Genomic DNA, 21017 nt, shown 5'->3' with positions numbered 1-21017 from the left:
TAAAATTTGTAATAGAAGTTAGCAAGTGAGCTATTTGATTTGTTTGGATTTTTAATTCGATATAATACGGTATGATTCGAGGTGATTCAAGCGACGATTTCGGCAACAATTATTGTATAATAAGAGAAAAAGAAGAATTATTATTTTAATCTCAAACCCCTTTCTTTGTACTCCTCGCGTGGAATACTTTCAAGTGCAGCGCACTCGGCGAGGAGACACAAGTTAGGAGGAGCGCGAACAAGATAGCGAGAATAGGAAAAATGAAGATGCCGTTCCTTGCGCCTCCCGTAGGGGAATTTCTTCCAAGTGTAGCACACCGGACGGGAAACGCAAGTTCGGGTTATGAAAAAGATAACCCGGACGTGACAAGTTAAAGAAGAGAAAGTTATAGAAGAAGTCAAAAATAGAAAAACATTAAACTCAAACTCTCCCTTGTACATCCCTGCATGAGAAATTCTCGTAACCCCGAAAGGCTTGACAAGAATGCACAAGGTCGAGGAGGAATGGAAAAGATTGGCGGAAAAGTGAAACACCCACCTCACTCCCCTTACATGAGAAATCCTCGTAACCCCAAAGGGTTTGATAAGCGACGCAAGGCGGATAAATTTCAAATTTTCCGCCGGGGCGTAACATATGTTTGATAAGATGCAGGGTTAAAATAATTTTACAACGCATTTAAGCAAAATGATTTAATTGATTTACTTCTTCAATGGTTCCGCGTTTAACACAAAACACATTTTTGTGTTTTCTGAAATTACAAAAAAATGTCGAGAGCGGAAGTGACGTAACGAACGATAAGAAGGTTGAGTCAAAACAAAAAACAAAAAGGCATTAACTTCGCGTGAAAAATTAATGTTAATTTGGATTATCTATATATATTGTGACCCGTTTTACGTGGGTGCACTCTATACTTTATCTTACTACGAGTATTAATCGGAAGTACCATATGTTGGGCGCCAGCCACGTCTCGTGGCAATCGAAATCGAAAAGGAAAAGGGGATAGAATTGGGGTCGTTACAGGGGATGGGACTCGTGGCACTTACGTCCGTACAATATTTCTGGGGCTGGGAGAGATCTCAGGGTAAGGAAAAGCGCCCACAGGAAAGCTCGTATACGTTACGCGTAGGAGGATTGCTGCAGACGGGAGTAATAAGGGTCGGACAAGGGGGTTTTCGCAAAACGTAGAAATCTTCGAAGAATCGGAACAATACGCGGACGCGAATGTACGCGGGCGAAGATTGCCGTTGCCTCGAACTTACTCTTTACAATTAGTATCGAAAGGAACTCACCCAAAACCTCTTACACACTCTCGCTGCTCTCGATAATCGCTTTCTACACTTTCGCTCTCTATATCCGTTCGCTCTTTTAGCCTAAGGCTCAATGATGGTTCGCTCTCGCTGCTGCGACGACGAGACCGTCGCGGGATGGTTTTTGGGGAGGGGATGGGACTAAGAAGGGGCCTCTTCCGGCAACGGGATAGATCGATTATCGATTGTCGATCTGCCGGTGATCAGGGTCGATGGGGCTGACGGACTTCCTGCGGTGATGGGTGAACTAAAGTCTTCGGGCTCGGCGACTGATGGCTCCGGGTGGGCGTTTTGATATCATTTGGGCAGCTTCGTTTTGTTTTCCGAAGTCCCGCGTTGCTTTTTCCTTCTCGAAGGGTTGAGGGTCTGTCGCCGGCCTCGTAGCTCCTGTTGGGGATGGTCCTCGTTGTTTCTGTCCGTCGCCTCCATCGGCCCGGCACCGGTGGGCAGGGAGAAAGGGGTAAGGTAAGGGAAGGGTTAAGGGTTATCTTTAGGTGGGGAGAAGCGCAGCGATTGTAACGGGGGAGGGGGGCACGGGTGTCACCACGTTACAATATATGAAAATGTAACTTACATAACTAAATAAAATTAAAATACATACTAACTAGAATAGGAAGGCAGATTATACATACTAACAATGATTTTTTTTAAATGGATGATTTATTTAATCGATTAATTATGAAAATGATATAAAATAATTGTTAGCGCGACCCCTGCCGGCTCTTCTTCCTCCCCGTGGCCGTCTTCCCCGGTAGGGACTCCACTGTGTCCCAATCTCGGTTGCATTTATCCAGCCGAGGTATAGGTTCTGTGTTTACATGCGGAGCGAGCCAAGCGTGAACATAGAAAGGAACAGATAGTGGAGAAGAGAGAGGCCCAAGGATTCAAAGCGAGGAACCGAAACGTATCGGTGTTACTAATCCTAATTGCATGATAAAACTTTTTTATTTTTGACTTTTTCTCATTGAAACTTTTACTAGCGCATTGGAGAGATTTTTGTGGTTAAAAAAATATGATATGGAAGAGGAAATACGTTTACGTACGCCCAAGACATTCCCTTTCGCACTCTTCGGCTAAGGGAAAGCTCGAGCAGTGTGGGACTCATACCACCCAGAAGGGGTGATATACCACCCACTAAAACCTCTTCCCCTGCACTATCTTATTACTATCTTATTCTATCGGGAAGGGCGAGAGTATATTATTTTCAATAATATTCACGAAGTGACATCTCAGCCGCTGTATGTGATGGGAATAGTTTTCTAAGCAAGGGTTTCCACCCAAAACTATAGTAGTGATGTATGCCGCCGCGTATACACCACAACTATAACAATCCGGTTGCGCCTGAACTCTTTCAAAAAGTATATCCTTTTTGCGAATATGAGGAAATCGTAACGCAATATATTTTTTTTCGTCCTCTACGAGCTTCTCACATGCACTGCCAGGTAAACTATCGTATACATGGAGTTTGCGGCCGTTGAAATAGATACTTCGCCAGTGATCAGAACAGTTGCCTCCAATTATTTGTACGCTTTTGACACTACGGCAGGGATTGATAAATTTTGTAAACTGTAAATATAGGACACTTTGCGTTTCAAAAAGAGTAGTTTCTCTGACGACACGTAAAAACCGATGTAACGATTCTTCGTTTAATTTATTTTGCACAGGTAGTACATTTTTCTTTACGTCAGTTACGGAACAAACAGCAGTCTCTAATATATAGTATCGTACAGCATCATCTGTGCAGTTTTCTTCCTGGACTGAACGACTGACAATGACACAGTCCCTAGTTACTGCTTCAACAGTCATATTTCATGCTTCAACACTGTTCTGTGTCATGTTTTCATATTTATGCTTTTTTGCGATTTTTCTGTTAGATTTTTGAATAGATGCGTCTTCTTTTGAGCGTAGTATGTATTCTGGATTTCTAATAGGCATGTGTCTATTGTGGCGGCTGTCCAATATTTCCGGAAGCATTCTTCGTAGAAACGCATTAGGAAAGGTTCCATATGATTTGTCCAAAACGCGTCGTCCATATTCGCAAGGTTTATCGGGTCATTTTCTGCGTTATTATTATTATTACTGACAGAGACGATACTGTCGATGTTGGGAACATCTTCGTCAGTCGAACGTAACATGCTTGTGGCGAAAATAATTTTTGTTGCGCCGGATTCTCTACGAGCGGTCGCAACAGATGGTTGTTGTATCCTTTCTATTTCAGCAGATCTATTCCTTTCGGGTGCTATTGTTAGAGGTGTTAGTGAATAGATATTTACCACATTGCTATTGCCTCCTTTAGCATATAAATTACGACGCAAGATAATGTGTAAATCATCAATATTAGTACATTTCATACAGCATGAGACGCCCCGTGACGATGCTTTATATCCTTTTGGACCTCTTGCATGGGAATCAAACAACCAATAGTAGGTAGCCTCCGACTGGTTACCGCATGATACAGCTACTGATGTAAAATTGGCAGTAAGAATTCCGTACGTATACTGTTGGAAAAACGTAATCAAAGCATTCTTTAAATTTGGAAATCCTTCATCGCCGTTATCAATATCAATATGACCATTTACAGCCATTTCATAGCCAATGTTAATATTGACTCTGTTGTTATTAAATGATATGTGTGGCAATAATTCGGTAACAGCTAAATAGTCTACATTGACTTCTCTGGGGTCAGGATTACTTCGCGCTTCAATGCAATCACGGTAATATTTATCTCCAACTAAAAGTATATAATCGACATCACTAGTACACCACGTACTAGGGTCGAGCAAATGAAATGCAACACAAGCAACTGCAGCTATGCCAGTACATTGCTTACCGCGAGATTCAATACTGAAGCGATCGCTAGCTTGATGGCACGAGCCTCGTAAAATACCTACATTCTGTCCAACATTCACAAATCTACTGTTTGATTCAGAATTTCTTTCTGCAACTTCCGTTTCGTTTCTTACAATACAAGGCTCTTCAACGACATCAGCTATTTCCAAAATGTTATTGCTAATATTAGAAAAACATGGTCGCACATCTTTGTACAAAGCATTATTTTGTAATAGCCATTGTAAAGCTACTCGAAGTTTGCCAACGTCTATTTCAAATTGTCTTTGTCGCTCAAAATTTTCGAGGCTTTCCACTACAATCATTATACCGGTTTCGTTTAATCTAAGTGGAAGTTGCTCGGCTACTTCGAACACATCGCGGGCAAATAGGACTACCTGACCTTTGCACCAATCCTGACTGAAGCGATTTTGAATTTTCATGATTTTAAGAAACGGTACTATTCGGCACAACATTTGTTTCTCGATTTCCGATAAATCTGCTATCTCCTGAGGTACAGACATTAGTTCCATTTTATTCCAGAATGCCTGAGATGGAACTTTGTATTTTTTAAGATGATGTAGGCAACGAGAACATGTTGTCATCTTCTCCGATTGTATTAAATTTGCAGGAATTAGACCAGACAAAGGCTGCGCGTGCAAAGCGTAACGTTGCTGCGGATATAAAGTCTTGTAACACACTGCACATGGTACATCAGCAAAAATATTAATAGTCGATTTAAAGTTGTCTACCTGAAGGAGAAGTTCTTTTCTTCGATTTTTCGCTAGTTCACGCATATTCCTTAAACGCATATTTCGTGATTCGGTACGTTCACTTAGTAGTACTTCTCGCGTACGATTTCTCATAACCATTAGACGTTGCGAACGTTCCTCAGTAGATTCGTTCGCTAAACGCCTACGGATTAATCGGAATCGGCGTGATCGTGCCTCAGCAGATTCGTTCGCTAAACGTCTGCGGATTAATCGGAAACGGCGTGATCGTTCCTCGGCAGATTCGTTCGCTAAACGCCTACGGATTAATCAGAATCGGCGTGATCGTGCCTCGGCAGATTCGTTCGCTAAACGTCTGCGGATTAATCGGAAACGCCGTGATCGTTCCTCCGCAGATTCGTTCGCTAAACGTCTGCGGATTAATCGGAATCGGCGTGATCGTTCCTCGGCAGATTCGTTCGCTAAACGCCTGCGGATTAATTCGATACGACATGACCGTTGCTCGGCAGATTCGTTCTTTAAACGATGAGAAATTATGCTTAGCCGACGTTTTTTTTCATCGACCGTTTCGCGCGATAATTTCGAAACAGCATATTTCCGCTGTGCAGACAATCTCGCACGGCGTTCATCAATACTTTCTTGACGCCGTGCCTCTGCGGTTCTTTGACGTTTTTTTGAAAGACGTAATTGTTTGGCATCATCTGATTCATTAGCACGACTCTGTCTCATACGGGATGCACTTTTTGTACGTCTACCCATACTTTCATATAGCACACCTACCTGGTTTCAGTGAAGATGAAGGATTGAAAGAAAGGATTTGCTGCGCTTTTTTTATTTTCACAATTACTCGCTTAAAGCAGACCTGTTTTATCAATCAGTCGCGTACAGCGGACTTGTTTTATCGATCAGTCGCTTAAAGCAGACTTGTTTTAACAATCAGTCGCTTAAAGCAGACTTCTTTTATGCTCCCTTATAGCAGACTTCTTTTAACAATTAGTCGCTTCAAGCACACTTCTTTTATATAAATAAGTCGCTTCAAGCAGACTTGGTCCGTTTGTTTCCAAATACAATTACTTACTGAAAGCAAAATTGGACCCTCTTCTTTATTTATAAATTATTACAAAATAAATGTAAAAAAAAAAAACAAAAAAAAAATAGTTGTTACAATTTACCTTACAACAGAATATATTGAAAAAAAATTCAATGCAAAGCACCGTTGCAAGGTATTAATTGAAACTGACTGCTGTTCGCCGTTCGTAACTTGGCCGTCGCAAAAAATTTGGGTAGAATCGCTCGTGCCCCGCCTTTGCTCACACGACTTGCAGCCGTAATATATTATTGGTCGAAACACCTACATCTACTGAATTGGCTGGTATAAAAAATTAAGAAAGCGGCGACGTGTGCAACGGATCCCTCATTTCCCCTACGCTGGCCGATAAAATTGCTTGACATTGCCTTACTGCCAATTTCCTGGAACCCAGCAGAGCTTCGGATCCGTCATAAAAAAGGAAAGAAAATACGTATTACGCGAGAAAACGAGATAGATGCATTCCAAAGGGATGCCGCGAGTAAAACATATCACCAACCAGTAAAGAACATTACATTTTCAATAATTTTTGTCTTATCTTCCAAAAAATAGTATCAATGAATTCTTCAGGTTATTCCGATTAAAATGAGTACCAACACGACATAATTCGGTTTAATTTTACTTTCATTGGCTAGTAATGATTCACCTCATCAATTGAAACTGATTAATACAAAAACTAGTCCGATTTACTTCCAGTTTGGTCTTATTTTCATCAGAAAATTATCACAAAGCTGTTCATAACACTTTTAAACCCAAAAAATTATAAATAAAAAACTTGCATCGTTGCATTAGTATTGTTCTACAGATATACAGTCGATTGTTTTCGCTCCGTCCTCTGATTCAATCGCTGTCGTTCTTTACGTTCGAAGCAGTCGCCAAACTTCTAACAATGTAGGAACTAGATGATATTTGTGCATCTATACGACGCAACAGCGAAAATTGTTTGTGTATGTGATCATGGAATGTGCCCCATCAACTGTTTTCCTTTAGAAGACACAGATTTTGTTCATTTTCAATCCGAACGAGCTGCTGTTCAGACGTAAGTACCAAATAACAAGCAATATTTCATTTCTTTATATAATATATATTATGCATATAACATATATTAATTTCATCGTTAATGGTTCGTGGTTTCGTTGGGTGTAGTTCGGAAAACCACTCAGCCCCCATTTTTTGGATTTAAACAATAAAAAGATTCTTACGTTCGTTGATACACTGATTACGAATATCATAGTGAAAAATTGGCGACTATTGGGCCATCCTAACGCGGCCGGCACCGCTTACGCGAAAAATAAGAAATTCTTTCAACAACATTATTAGTTACAAATTATTGTGGCGGCGACGCGACAAGATAAACGTACATACGTTTAGTCAATTACTTCAGGATATTAGGATTTGCTGTTTTGCGGCAGTACTGCTTCCGTTTCTGAGAAGGAGTTGTATTCAGTGACATTAACGTAAACAAATTTAATTTTTTTTTATTTACAATGAAAATCAAGTTGTCGCCAAATTTCACTATCATATTCATTCCGATATCATATATTCAAAAATTACATGTAACCGTTCACAGCTCGTAAACACTGTTCGATAGCATTGTCTACGATATTCGTAATCAGCGTATAAAAGACGTAAGATTACTGAATTTTAAAGAAATAGGGGTGATTACTTTTACGAACTTCATCCACAAATGCCAACGGATTATTTTCTTTTTATTCAAAAAAAACATTCTTTTTTTCTCACAGAAATATGACCGACATGAACGTTGAAACAAATGAACGTAAGTATAATTCCAACTTCAGTGAAAAAGTAATATACTGCATGATTCAAAAACATGCATGTTACATACCTCCTTTGTGTTTCAGAAAACGAAATTATGAACGCATTGCTGCAGCTGCAGCAACAGCTGCAGCACATGCAGACGCGGCAGCAGGAGAGGGACAGGGAGGTTGCGGTGCTACAGCAACAGCTGCAGCAACAGCAAATGCTGCACCAGCAACAACCGCCGCAGCAGCAACAAACGCCGCAACAACAACCACAGCCGCAGCACCAGCAACCGCCGCAGCACCCGGACGAAACTGAGGCGGATGTGAAGCCGCGGCGAAGTGAGTTTCGCAGATATAAGCGAAAAAATTATTAACACATTTCCGTCTCAAGTAATATAAAAAATTATTCTAAAATGGGTGACCTATATTAACATGTACAATTTTACGTTACAGAGAGAGGAACGGCTGCTGGCGTTAGACGCCGCCAAAATCGCGGGAGATGGCCGCGGGGAGGGAGGGGTGGCGGCATGGGTGCCGGAATGGGTGGCGGAAGGGGCGGCGCCATCAACAAATATTATTTTAGTTTATTTTAAATTTCTCTTTCTATAGTTTATTTCACATTTAATTCCTTATTTATTATACTTTCTTTTTTTATTTTTATTTCATTTCTTATTTCTCATTCGTTTTAATTTTTTTATTTTATTTTATCACCATTTTAATTTTTTTTATCATCATTCTCATTTGCATTTTTATATTCTAATTTTTTTGTTACTTCTTTTCTTATCAAATATTTCACAAATAAAAACAAATAAAAATATATTTTAGATTGTTTTCTTTTATTTCCTTACGACATCCTACAAATACTAAACGTACCACTAAAAACAGTGAAATAAAATATTTTTCAACAAAAAAAAACCGACTTCGAAATGCACTAAAAAGTGTAAAATAATTTCTATATCATTTATACCAGTATTCCACAGCTATTCATAAATTCTACTTCATCATTAAATAGGATACTAAATACATTTCAACCTTTTCGGAGGCGGCGCAAAATTATAAATACCAGAATATACGATCCTGCTAATAACGATTCCATTGCGGTATGGCAAATTGGTAATTCATCAGTCGTAAGAAATACAATTCCAAACGTTATAGACACGGCACAAAACATTTGTAATTACAACGATTGTATCAGAAGTTGGTACCACTTCTGATGTATGTACTGCTATTCACGACAGACCACACTTCACTCGCTCAATAGGTCTAGGGAGATTTTTAATAACGTGTGTGATTATCCTCTACACCTTGCTTCTTACTTTCCAGTCAAATAAATAGCGGACAGAAATATATGACGTACGACAACTGATAACCGATGATGATATGGTACAGATACACGATACAATGAAATTCCTATTATTTTTTTTTCAAAGAAACAATTATATCATCGTACAGTAAAAAGCAAGCTGTACAGGGAAATCACACGCGTTATTAAACATGTCCCTAGACCTAGTAACCTGCGTGAGTTAAGTATGGTTTCTCGTGAACTGCACTATACTTAATCCGCAATGGGTATGTTGATTCCCGTTCAATATTGTTTACTTCAAATTATGAAATGGGTCATTTGTTACAGGTTACCGTCGCCTGAACTAGGATCTTCCTAGTAGAGGAAAAGTTTTGCATTTTGCGCCGCCTCCGAAAAGGTTGAAATGTATTTAGTATCCTATTTAATGATGAAGTAGAATTTATGAACAGCTGTGGAATACTGGTATAAATGATATAGAAATTATTTTACACTTTTTAGTGTATTTCGAAGTCGGTTTTTTTTTTGTTGAAAAATATTTTTAGATGAACCGTTTGTAGTAATTGGAAAATATTCAAATTGTAAATAGGATTGTAGGATATATATAGCTATATAATTGGCTGAACTTTGATTCCAGGGACATAAAATTATTGCCCTTTTTTCTTGCTCTTTAGTAGTTTTTGATACGTAGAATCCATAAATGCATTCATATTTCGTTCTACAGTTATCCTTTTCCACTTGCTAACGGCGAAGGAACACCCCGCAAGTATGCGCGGGTACGCCACACGTTTTCAAACCTTTGCGCATTCGAATTTTCACGCGGGCCGCTGACGTATCCCTCTGTCCTTGGTGCAAGTGAAATACAAAATATGCAGTGAGTGAGAAAGGCAATTTGGGCCCTGTCGACCCTTGAGGACAGCAAGGGCTGGATCGTCAGAAAAACAGTGACCGTCACAAAGTCAACATCGTAAGTATATTGACGCTTACTACCCCAGTTTTTTTCGCTATGTGCCGGTAATATGAAAGTGGTCGAATTCTAAATTTTCCGTTTATTAAATTTCATTTATTTTTTTCATACTTGTTACTGCATTTTGTAGTGGGTTGTATTTTTTGTTAAAAGTGATGTTATCTTTTATCGTATCATGAGTTGAGGCATGGATACATATTGTTGATTTAGCGAATTTATTACGTATTATATGAACCTGATACATAAGAAATGTAAAGTTCGATTTTTTTTTTTATTTCAACTGACGCCACTTTCATAATAACTGACACACTTCTACATTTTACTTTGAACCCAAAAGTGTATTTAGACATATTCCGGATAAAGTTTCATTACCGTCATAGTATTGTTGTATTTTTTTGTGCAAAAGTATTATCAACTGTGATTATTTGAGTGTACGTGTATTTCTTACGCTCAAAGATTCGTGTATTTATTTTCACGTGGAATAAGAAAGTTATGTTATAATTTACCCGCGATATGTCTATAAAAGGCGTATACATTGAGGTAAAATATAGGTTTTCTTTAGTTAAAACTGAAGACAAGTGATGAAAATTAAACAATTTCTGAACCTCAAAAGTACAAATTCCAGCATTTAGAAATGTACAGATTCCGTAACTGTGCTAAATTTCGACTAAAAGAAGCCTATATTATACCACAATGTACAAACTTCATAAACGTGTACTTTTTTACTTCCCTTTCAAATTACATCCAATATTTTCACTGTTTCTTCATTGTCACTCGTTTTTAGATGAGTACCAAAGAAGGCCCGACGATGGGTCATCCCGAAAATACTGGAGGACTAAGCGGTGACCGAAGTCCATCACGGGACCGACGGGACCGGAGCCGGTCCCAAAAGTCATCAGGAAGGCGGACTCCATCTCGGGACCGGAGTCGCTCCCGAAACCCGTCAAGGTCCCCCCGACGGGACCGGAGCCGGTCCCGTGGTACGTCGCGGAGGAGAACTCCACCGCGTGACCGGAGCCGGTCAGCACTTAGTTCCGGTTCATCGAACTGCGGCAATTGCAGTTTTTTTAAAGAGCTCGTAGCTCAATATAAAAGAGAGGTACGTAGATTTACGCATTTGTTGTATTGTTATGAAAGTGTGAAAACGTCTAGGCATTATAGCAATATAATAAAGTACTTGGCAAGATGTATAGACTTTTTCCAGTTTAGCATGTTAAAATACCGAGATCAGTTTTGGTTATAATCATAAATATACGACTATTACACTTTTGGTGTTCATATAAATTTGACTTCTTCCGACTGAAACAGGGCTTGAGACATGTTGGTATGTAATATAGTTGCAGAATTATGATCCTAATGTTTTAATTCTGTACACTTTAAAAAATGTATAAATTTTGCCATGTACTTTATCATGCTGCGATAATGCCTGAACAGTTTAATTGCACGTGAGTTGGAACAATTTCAGTATGTATGAGTTACGATCGATTAGTGTAGGTCAGTATTTGCATGAGTATACTGTTTCAATGAAACTTATGAATTGTAATGAACGTAAGATTTATATTTATTTTTCGTATTACAGATAAAGGAATTAAAAAGAAAGCAGAGGGAGAAGATGTATGGAGGAAAATCAAGGGCGGCAAGAGGAGGAAGAGGACAAGGAGGAAGAGGTGGAAGAGGAGGAAGAGGCGGAAGTGCCAAACAATTATTGATTTTTAAATGATACATATATTTTTTTTTCAATAATACGAAATAAATAAAATGAAATAAAGAATAAAGTGTTTTTCATCATTCGTCAGCCCACCCTTCTTTTGATTGTAAACTTTTCAGTTTTAATAAACATACATGACAGACGCATATTTATACAGGGTGTCCCAGAACTGGGGTAGGAACGGAAGAGGGATGATTGGTGAGGTCATTCTAAACAACTTTTTCCTTTGCCAAAATGTTGGTTAAAGCTTCGTTTTCGAGTTATTATCGAAAAACACTGGCCAATCAGAGCGCGCCGTTAGCGCGGGCCGAACCACGAGAGTGTTGGGTATGTTCCGCGCGGTCGTGATCAAGTGCCGAGGCACCACGTCGGTGTAATAGGATTCGTTGTTCATGAGTAATCAATAATTCGATACAATTATTCTTTTCTTTTTTTATTCATTATCCGATGCAACTTCTACTCAACGAATCCTATCATACCGACGTAGTGCCTCGGCACTTGATCACGACCGCGCGGAACATACCCAACACTCTCGCGGTTCGGCCCGCGCTAACGGCGCGCTCTGATTGGCCAGTGTTTTTCGTTAATAACTCGAAAACGAAGCCTTAACCAACATTTTAGCAAAGCAAAAGTTGTTTAGAATGACCTCACCAATCATCCCTCTTCCGTTCCTACCCCAGTTCTGGGACACCCTGTATACATACATATACGTTTACTATATGTTTTATAGAATAGTCAGTAGAATAAAAAAGAATAATAATAAGAGGAATAATTTGAAAGATTAGGTCTAACTTCCACACTTTGAAAATATGGTATCAGTAAATGAATAATACCAGTATTAGTAAAAAAGTTCTAATCTCTCTTTTTTTATTTTAAATAATATTGCCATATAATGACAATATAAATTCCACAGTGATTTCAAATAACCGATGACCTATAAAATAAGCCGTCCCTAACATACATATAACCTAACCTACAATCTTACGAAAATGGATACATTGCCTGCATCACGTTTTTACTGTGACATATGTATCAAGCAAACGCTTCGGTTTTCCTATGATTCCACGGTGGCAGTCATCCTGAGTAGGCGCCATCTCCTAACCACTAGCTGAACTAAATTTGTCACGTGACTTGCTCTGTAGTATCCAGATAATGGCGGAACTCGTCTTTGGGAATGCTTTTGCGGGAATCGGTTATTCGTCCTTATATGAGAAGATCGTGAGCTGGGTGAGGGCTCATTCGAAAGAGGAAGGTTCAATGCAGGGCGGTCAACTCACCGTTTGAGTCACAGAACTGTTTTAGTGGCCTAAAAATGCTTCGATTCCGCAACTGCATTTTGTCGATTTTTTCGTCCACTTTCGACACTGATATTATTAAATATGGACATAATCTCGTTAAACCATGAGTTGACCGCCCTGCATTGGACCTTCCTCTTTCGAATGAGCCCTCACCCAGCCCTATGTGTTCTCATATAAGGACAAATAACCGATTCCCGTAAACCCATTAATAGGCCCGTTTTTGCCGGTAATGTCACCTCGCTGTCCCTTAAGGGGGTAGACACGGGTAATGCTGCAAGGTGACATTACCGGCAAAAATGGGCCTAAACAGGGGTTTACGGGAATACACTTTTCGTCCTTATATGAGAAGATTTAGGGCTGGGTAAGGGCTCATTCGAAAGAGGAAGGTCCAATGCAGGGCGGTCTGGTCATGGTTCAACGCGATTGTGTTGATATCTAATAATATGAGTGTCCAAAGTAGAGGAAAAATCGACAAAATACATCCGCAGATTCCAAGTATTTTTTAGGTCACTAAAACAGTTCCGTGACTCAAACGGTGACCAGACCGCCCTGCATTGAACCTTCCTCTTTCGAATGAACCGTTATTTAGATCAAAATCTTCTCATATGAGGCCGAAAAGTGTATTCCCGTAAAAGCATTCCCAAAAACAAGTTCCGCCATTATCTGGATACTACAGAGCAAGTCACGTGACAAATTTAGTTCAGCTAGTAGTTATAAGGTGGCATCTAAGTAGAAAGGCTGCCGATTTGGAATCGTAGTCAGAATCAAGCGTTAGTTTGATTACGTCACTCGAACTGTGCTGCGAAGACAAGCGAAAACAGCAATATCGCCCGAACGCTGAATGAGACGTACTACAGTCGTGCTGTCCTTCTCTCATTCTGAATGTTGAGATTGTCCCTTTTCGCTAAGTTTTGACCGCGGCCCGCCTGGATTTTTCACAGCGCCCCATAACCTCGCCCCATTCAAACTATATCGTGTTTGGTATCATTTTAATCAGAAAAATTTCACCAATGCGCTAGTAGAAGTTTCAGTAAAAAAAAGTCAAAAATAAAAAGGTTTTATAACTGAATTAGTATTAGTCACACCGATACGTTTCGGCTCTTTCCTTTGATCATCAGATCTCTCTCTCTCTCCTCTACTGTCTGTCCCTTTCTACGTTCATGCTTGGCTGGTCGTCGTATCTAATTCGAGATTCGACATCTCGGCTGGATGTATGCAACGTCTGGTTCCCAATCTCTGTTGCATATAATCAGCTTTTACTGTATATGTAGACGCGAGGTCCCTCCATTTATTAGTTCTAATAGTACCATAGTACTTTTTTATGCAGAATGTTTCAAGGAGTTGACACAAGTAAAAAAAAAAATGCAATTCCATTTAAATAAAAAGTGGATTTGCATTTTTTGAGTGCATCGTTGCATTCACGGAGAAAATGAAATCACAGAAAAATAGACATAAACTGCTTTTTCCTATCTCTTACCAAATTCAAGATATAACCCGTCAGAAATTGCATGACGCACTCTGTATGCTTTTATGAATTAAAAAACATTTATTTAAAGAAGCTAATAACTTTTTCTAAAAAAATTCTCAGATTGCACGTTCCTTCAGTTCTTCAGAGTAGGCATATATTTTTCAGCAGCGAGGGGTGCTACGGTGCGCTATATAAAATCCACGCGTTCAGTTAGTCAGAATTTATCGGAGCGGGACAATTCTATCATTTAGGTTCAAAGAAGGATAGCATGATCACCGTACATCTCACTCTAAACACGCGTCAATGTTTCGATTTTGTTCTTCAGCCATATTGTCGCGATGCCTCTGGCGAGATGAGCGTTTGAATGTGTTTGTAAAAATACTTGAGGCGCTGTTGCCTTCCTAGATCGTGTTGTGCGCACGATAGCTGAGAATTAAACCTTTCAAGTTCGTACCAGACTACGCAAGTGGCTCCACCAGGCCCAACGAAAAAACAACTGTAATACCGACGCACAGTGTCGCGACTACAGGGTAATTAATTGGACAAAACTCGTAACATAATTTCATAAAATATAAATGCTTATTATATGAAGAAATGTTTAAACAATAAGAATATCGATATTTCTTTGTCAGTATTGCTCCCAAATCTTTTACCTACAGAAAGTAGTTACCAGATTAAGCAGCACATTCTAATGTTTTTAACTTGACAGCTTTTACGAGCTCTAATTTAATATTGTTGCGTGAACGCGCGTATAAACGCCTCGTCACGCGGGGCCCGTCCGGGAGGTGCGGCCGCCACGCGTTCTTTTTCGCGAACTAAATTTCGGGAAGGAGCGACGCGTGCCGCGCAGCCATATTGCGTTTTGGTAAACGATCACGTTGACATCGCGCTCCGTACATTTTGTGCATTTTTGAGTCTCGTTAGCATTTGTTGTGTAAGAAGCATACTCCGATGTTACCTCGTGCCGCCGAGATCGGTGTGTGACCTCGCTTATATTTTCTTTCGGATCTCTAGACAACGCCACGTGTTGTGGAACATTCGAAACGGATACCTCGACCTCGTGATTCGAACCCCTTTGAGTCTGTTACGGGTTACCCGCGCCCCCTCGATCTCCTCGCTGAACGGTTGTGACTAGTGTTAATTGGGAGTGAAAGGCCGAGCATATACGATTGTACTTTTGATCCGCGCGAACCGCGCACGGTGTACAAAAAACCTGGATAAATGCAACGAAACAATGCTTGGATAAGTGCAACATCGCTATCCCCTCCACTTGGGGGGATCCCCCTAGGCGAACCGAGCCGCTCGACGAGGAAACCGTGTAATATGATCCGACCGTAATATTGGTGTGACTAATACTAATTCAACGATAAAACTTTTTTATTTTTAACTTTTTCTCAATGAAACTTTTACTAACGCATTTGTGAGATTTTTCTGATTAAAATGATACCAAACACGATATAGTTTGAATTATATTTATAAACAATAGTAATAGAATAAACAACATAGAATTGACACCACGACTGAATATAAATGATGTCGGCTGAATACAAAAGATGTGTACGTACTCAGAATCGGCATGTCGGCTGAATAAAAACCATGTACGGACACAGAATCGGCATGTCGGCTGAATAGAAAACATGTGTACGTACTCAGAATCGACTCCTCGCTTGAATAAATGAAACATTAAATGCCCAGAATCGATACCTCGCCAGGATAAATGAAACCTTTGAAACCAGAGTCGACACCGCGATTGGTTTTGATTTCGATCTCTCTTGCTTTTCGCCAACTTTTAACATCAATTTTAGCAAGTAATTATAATTGAAACTACATCGTGTTTGGTACCACTTTAATCACAAAAATCTCACCATGCGCTAGTAAAAGTTTCACTAAAAAAAAGTCAAAAATAAAAAAGTTTTCTGATTCAATTAGTATTAGTCACACCGATACGTTTCGGCTCATTCCTTTGATCATCGGACCTCTCTCTTTCCACCACTGTCTGTCCCTTTCTACGTTCACGCTTGGCTGGTCGTCGCGTGTAACCTGAGATTCGACTCCGCGCTTAGGTAAACGCAACCACTGGGTCCCAATCTTGGTTGAATTTATCCAGGTTTTACTGTACCGGCCTTCTTCCACCTGATTTGTGTCTCCTCAATTACGGTTATTTTAATAAACTGATTACGTCTAGACTATCTCGTACATTTTTTTTTTGTGTATTTTTTTTGTGTGTACGGACTCTCCCCGGCTTCCCTCGCTCCCCTCGAAACAAATATTAATATCAAGGAATATTATCAAAATACGTTTTGTATTCAGTTTCTTTTAGTTTAAATAGAAGTCCTATAATGGAAACTTACAACGAAAGTACGTTAAATCATTTTAATTAATTCCGAAAATTATATTTAATATTATTGTTATGTTTGCAATATTCAATAAGGTTAAGGTATATAATAATCGCCAATAAACACAGAAATTCTTATTAAGAGTATTAGAGTATACCTTAAACTATTTCTGCACATAAATTTTAGTATGCAGAAATGTGCAAATATATATAATATTAATATTTTTAGTGACACAGATCGCTATTTCACGATTTGAATTTTTTGACGTTTGGAGGAATTTTCGAAAGGACGATCGTCTTAATGAATTGTATAAATACGTGTATAGAATCATGGCTTCAAGCTGAAGATTTTATAATCTTCAACGGTTATTTCACCCTTTCGGTACTATCGCCGCCTATAGTCGGCATCCACGATACATTCTTTGGGTACTATCGCCGCCTAAAGTCGGCATCCACGGAACAAGCTAGTGTAAAGAAATTGGTATGTATGCTTATGTCGTAAATGTTTTGAATATTTTATTTAAAAGTTGGTTCAAGTCCCCTTTTGCGGCTTACACTGCCGTACAGTGTAATCACTCTCGCGGAAAACTTTCTCGTCCAGTGAATGTATAACCGTGGCCAGCTCCTCCGTACCGAAAGGGTTAAAAGATGATTTTGTTGTACCATCTACGTCGAGAGTATCTACAGGAAGGCCTCAAAAACCTTTCGTGGAAATTTCAACAAAATCCAAGAAACGAAGACTTCATGACTTAACAACAACCCACTCTGCAGAAAAACTAATGTTTGCAGCAGAAATGTCAATGCGTGCCAAAGGCGACCGTAACGTAGCAACCGTATTGGCCCAATTGTCAAAGTCTCCAAAACGTGTTTCCACGGAAATGAAAAAACTACGGAAGCAGACAGATCAACAACATTGTCAACGATCAATGTCAGGGGATGAAGCTTTAGCTTTTTATGTCGACACAAAACAAACGTATTTTACATATAATCTTATGCAAAAAAATGCTATTGCATTAGGGCACGACCTCTATCCGTCCTATTATAGTATAAGACAATCTAAAAAGGCATGTCTGCCATTAAATTATACAGTAACAGAAGTTAGTGCAGAAATACCTCTTCAGGAAGCTTTGGATCATTGGGTACATCGACTGTCATTAGCTGAAAAATCAATTTTTAGAAACCAAAGAAATTTAAATTTTATTTGTAAATCGGGCTGTGATGGAAGTAGTGGTCACAGTACTTATAAACAAAAATTTCAATCACCTGAAAGTTCTGATGAATTCCTATTTCTTATTTCATTTGTGCCAATAAAATTAAATAATGAAATAGGCACTATTTGGGAAAACCCATCTTGTTCTTCAACACGATTTTGTCGCCCAATAAAATTTATATTTAAAAAAGAATCAACTGAATTGATAGAGACCGAAGTTCGTGCAATTCAAAATCAGATTGATAATTTATGCCCGAAACGTTTAGTAATTGAAGGACAAAGTTTGGAAATAAAATATACGCTATTATTAACAATGATAAATTTGTAACGTAGTAACAAACACTTCATCGAGTCAAAAGTGCTACATATGTGGTGCAACGCCAAAAAACTTAAACAATGAACCTACCGATATTAATAACAATATTGCTAATTATAGTTTCGGTATATCACCCTTGCATGTAAGGATAAGAAGTTATGAATGCTTATTGCATATAAGTTATAGATTAAGTCTAAAAAAGTGGCAAATTAGAGGCGAAATTGAAAAATCTTTAATACAACTGAGGAAGGTCGAAATTCAAAAAAAATTTAAAGAACAGATGGGTGTCATAGTAGACAAACCAAAGCCGGGTTATGGTTCCACAAACGATGGAAATTTGGCAAGACGATTTTTTAAAAATATCTTTCATAACTTCACAAATCACGGGCATTAATCATGAATTAATTGAAAATCTAAGCACAATTTTACAAGCGATATCTTCAAGCCATGTCATTGATATAGAAAAATTTAAATCTTTCTGTTTAGAGACAAAAAATATTTATTTAAAATTATATTCGTGGTATTTCATGCCCGTAACATTACACAAATTATTTTTTCATAGTTCCGATATTATTAATAGTTGTATTATACCCATTGGCCAGCTTTCTGAAGAGGCTCAGGAAGCTAGAAATAAAGACTGCAGAAGATTTCGGGAAAGACATTCACGCAAAATGTCACGTACTGCAACAAATACAGATTTGTTAACAATGTTGTTGATTACGTCTGACCCCTTGTAAATAGTTATAGAGTAAGCCACAAAAAAAAGATTAACACGATACCTTTCAAAGTTAGAAATTTACTAAAACTAAATAATGATTTATTACTTCATATTTCTAATGAAAATACAGTTTCAATAAGTACCGATGAAGAGTGTAGTTCCGTAAGCAATGAAGATTGATAAATTTTTCATTCAACATAAATATGTTTATTGTTTTATAAAATTTCTTATTAAATACTGTATAGATTAAAAAATAAGTATATTAATTTATTAAAGCCACACTTTGTATTAATAGACATAAAAAAGGTTTTGTCCAGCTAGCATCGCTACTAGTAACGCTGTGCGACGTCCCGAATCGGAGAGGTCACGTGCCGTGTCTACCCCCTTAAATGTAGTTCGATGTCTTCCGCATTCTAATGCGGAATCGGAAAGAATTTTCTTCATGTTGCCTGACGTGAAAAATAGAAAGAGAAATAAGGTAGGCAGCGATTTACTAAATTCTATATGTGTAGTTGTAGGAGTACAGAACGATTGCTCCCTCATAGTCGCCTTTCTATTTCTACATATATAGTTCTAGGCGTAGAGCGCGCGGCGCTGGTGGGAAAAACTAGCCGTCCATTATAGGACTGGCCTTGCTAGAGAAAGGAAGTGTGTAATTCAGAAAGCGAATAAAGATATATATAAATACATCGAAAAGGAATACCGTAGTATATTATTTCTACTAAGCCTGCCAGACACCCTGATATATAACAGTAGTGCGCACAGCGCTCAAAGCTAGGAAGGAATGCAGTCGCACAATGTTTGTTGACGACAGGCATGTAGAATTGATGGTAGGTTCAAATTTGTATACACCGCGTAGTGATAGTATTAATTTCCAACAGTTAACTTTACATAGTGACGATTTAGAGTAGGATGTCATAGGTTTTTTTGTAGTATTGGCGGGTCCAGTTTTGAAATTGTATATAATTACAAATGTATTTTTTTCGTCGCGTATACTTTTCCACGTGTATTTCCGCCGCGTGTAGTTTCTCCGCGTGTATTTCCGCCGCGTGTACTGTGTGTTGCAGCTAAGTTGCCGAGCACCGACAAACTGAACCGACAGCGGGGCAAGGGGACTGTGCGTTCGCTCCACCTAATCCCCTCCAGGAGCCCGTAACTTGAGAAGTGAGCGGCCAGATTGCATAGGCGTAAAATTTCCATATTCGCGGAGGAAATTTATATTTTCTATATACATGTTCCCAGACTGCAATTTTTTTCAAATTATTAATGTATTTGTAATAATGTATTATTATTATGTTATATTATTAAAACATATGTTATTTTTTCTTAAATATACCTATTATTAAGACAAATAGTTTTCTTTTTATTTAAAAATGATTTATCCTGATTTATTCTTTTTTCTTGAATATCTATGGTTTATTCAAAACCTGTGTTAGAAGATTACCTAGTGAAATAATGTGCAGTTTTGTTCGAAACCATATCCGAAGTTTATGTTAGCCTAGAACCAAACTCTACAGTTTACAGTCTTAAAAATCAGAGAGTTATCTTATTAGGATTCACGTGAAAACGATTACAAGGGTATGCCAGTCACACAAGGTTAGAGATTAGAATGTCGCGTTGCCGTCCCAAACTTTTCTTTCGCAAGTGTCCTATCTGCTGCAGAAGGGTCCCATGGGTCGCACTTTGGTAGGCAAAGACAACTGATGTTCTTCAGATGCCTTCGTGCGATGCACTTTATTGCACGACGAAGGAGTGGAAACCATAAACAACGGCTCCAAAAAGATTTTTCCAATGCTCCAAGTAACAGTTTTCCCAGAGCAGTCTGTATGTGCACATCGTTGATCGTTTTTCTGAGCTTTTTGTTTTCATTTCCGTTTTTATTATAAGTTATCGTTAGTACCATTTAGTGTAAAATACTATAAGTGTACTGATAAGTTTAGTGTTAAAGTACAATGACAATTTTCGGTTTTAGTGTAGTGTTTA

The 21017-nt window shown here is 38.7% G+C and overlaps 1 protein-coding gene and 1 long non-coding RNA gene across 2 annotated transcripts in view; one reads left to right on the top strand and one right to left on the bottom strand.

The window, feature by feature from the left end:
• The window catches only part of LOC117611091 (uncharacterized), a 101676-nt gene that overhangs the window by 9739 nt on the left and 70920 nt on the right, over positions 1–21017 (bottom strand). The window lies entirely within an intron of this gene.
• LOC117611090 (uncharacterized) lies at positions 7295–9364 on the top strand. The gene is made up of 4 exons (XM_076689564.1): positions 7295–7728; positions 7814–8053; positions 8168–8296; positions 9345–9364. Exons 1-4 carry the CDS (start codon positions 7698–7700, stop codon positions 9362–9364), a joined length of 420 nt encoding a protein of 139 aa, XP_076545679.1. The 5' UTR covers positions 7295–7697.

This window comes from Osmia lignaria, chromosome 8, assembly GCF_051020975.1.
Source record: "Osmia lignaria lignaria isolate PbOS001 chromosome 8, iyOsmLign1, whole genome shotgun sequence".
NCBI classification, from domain to species: domain Eukaryota; kingdom Metazoa; phylum Arthropoda; class Insecta; order Hymenoptera; family Megachilidae; genus Osmia; species Osmia lignaria.
Note: the sequence above shows the minus strand (reverse complement) of the source record. Positions and strands in the feature narration are given on the sequence as shown.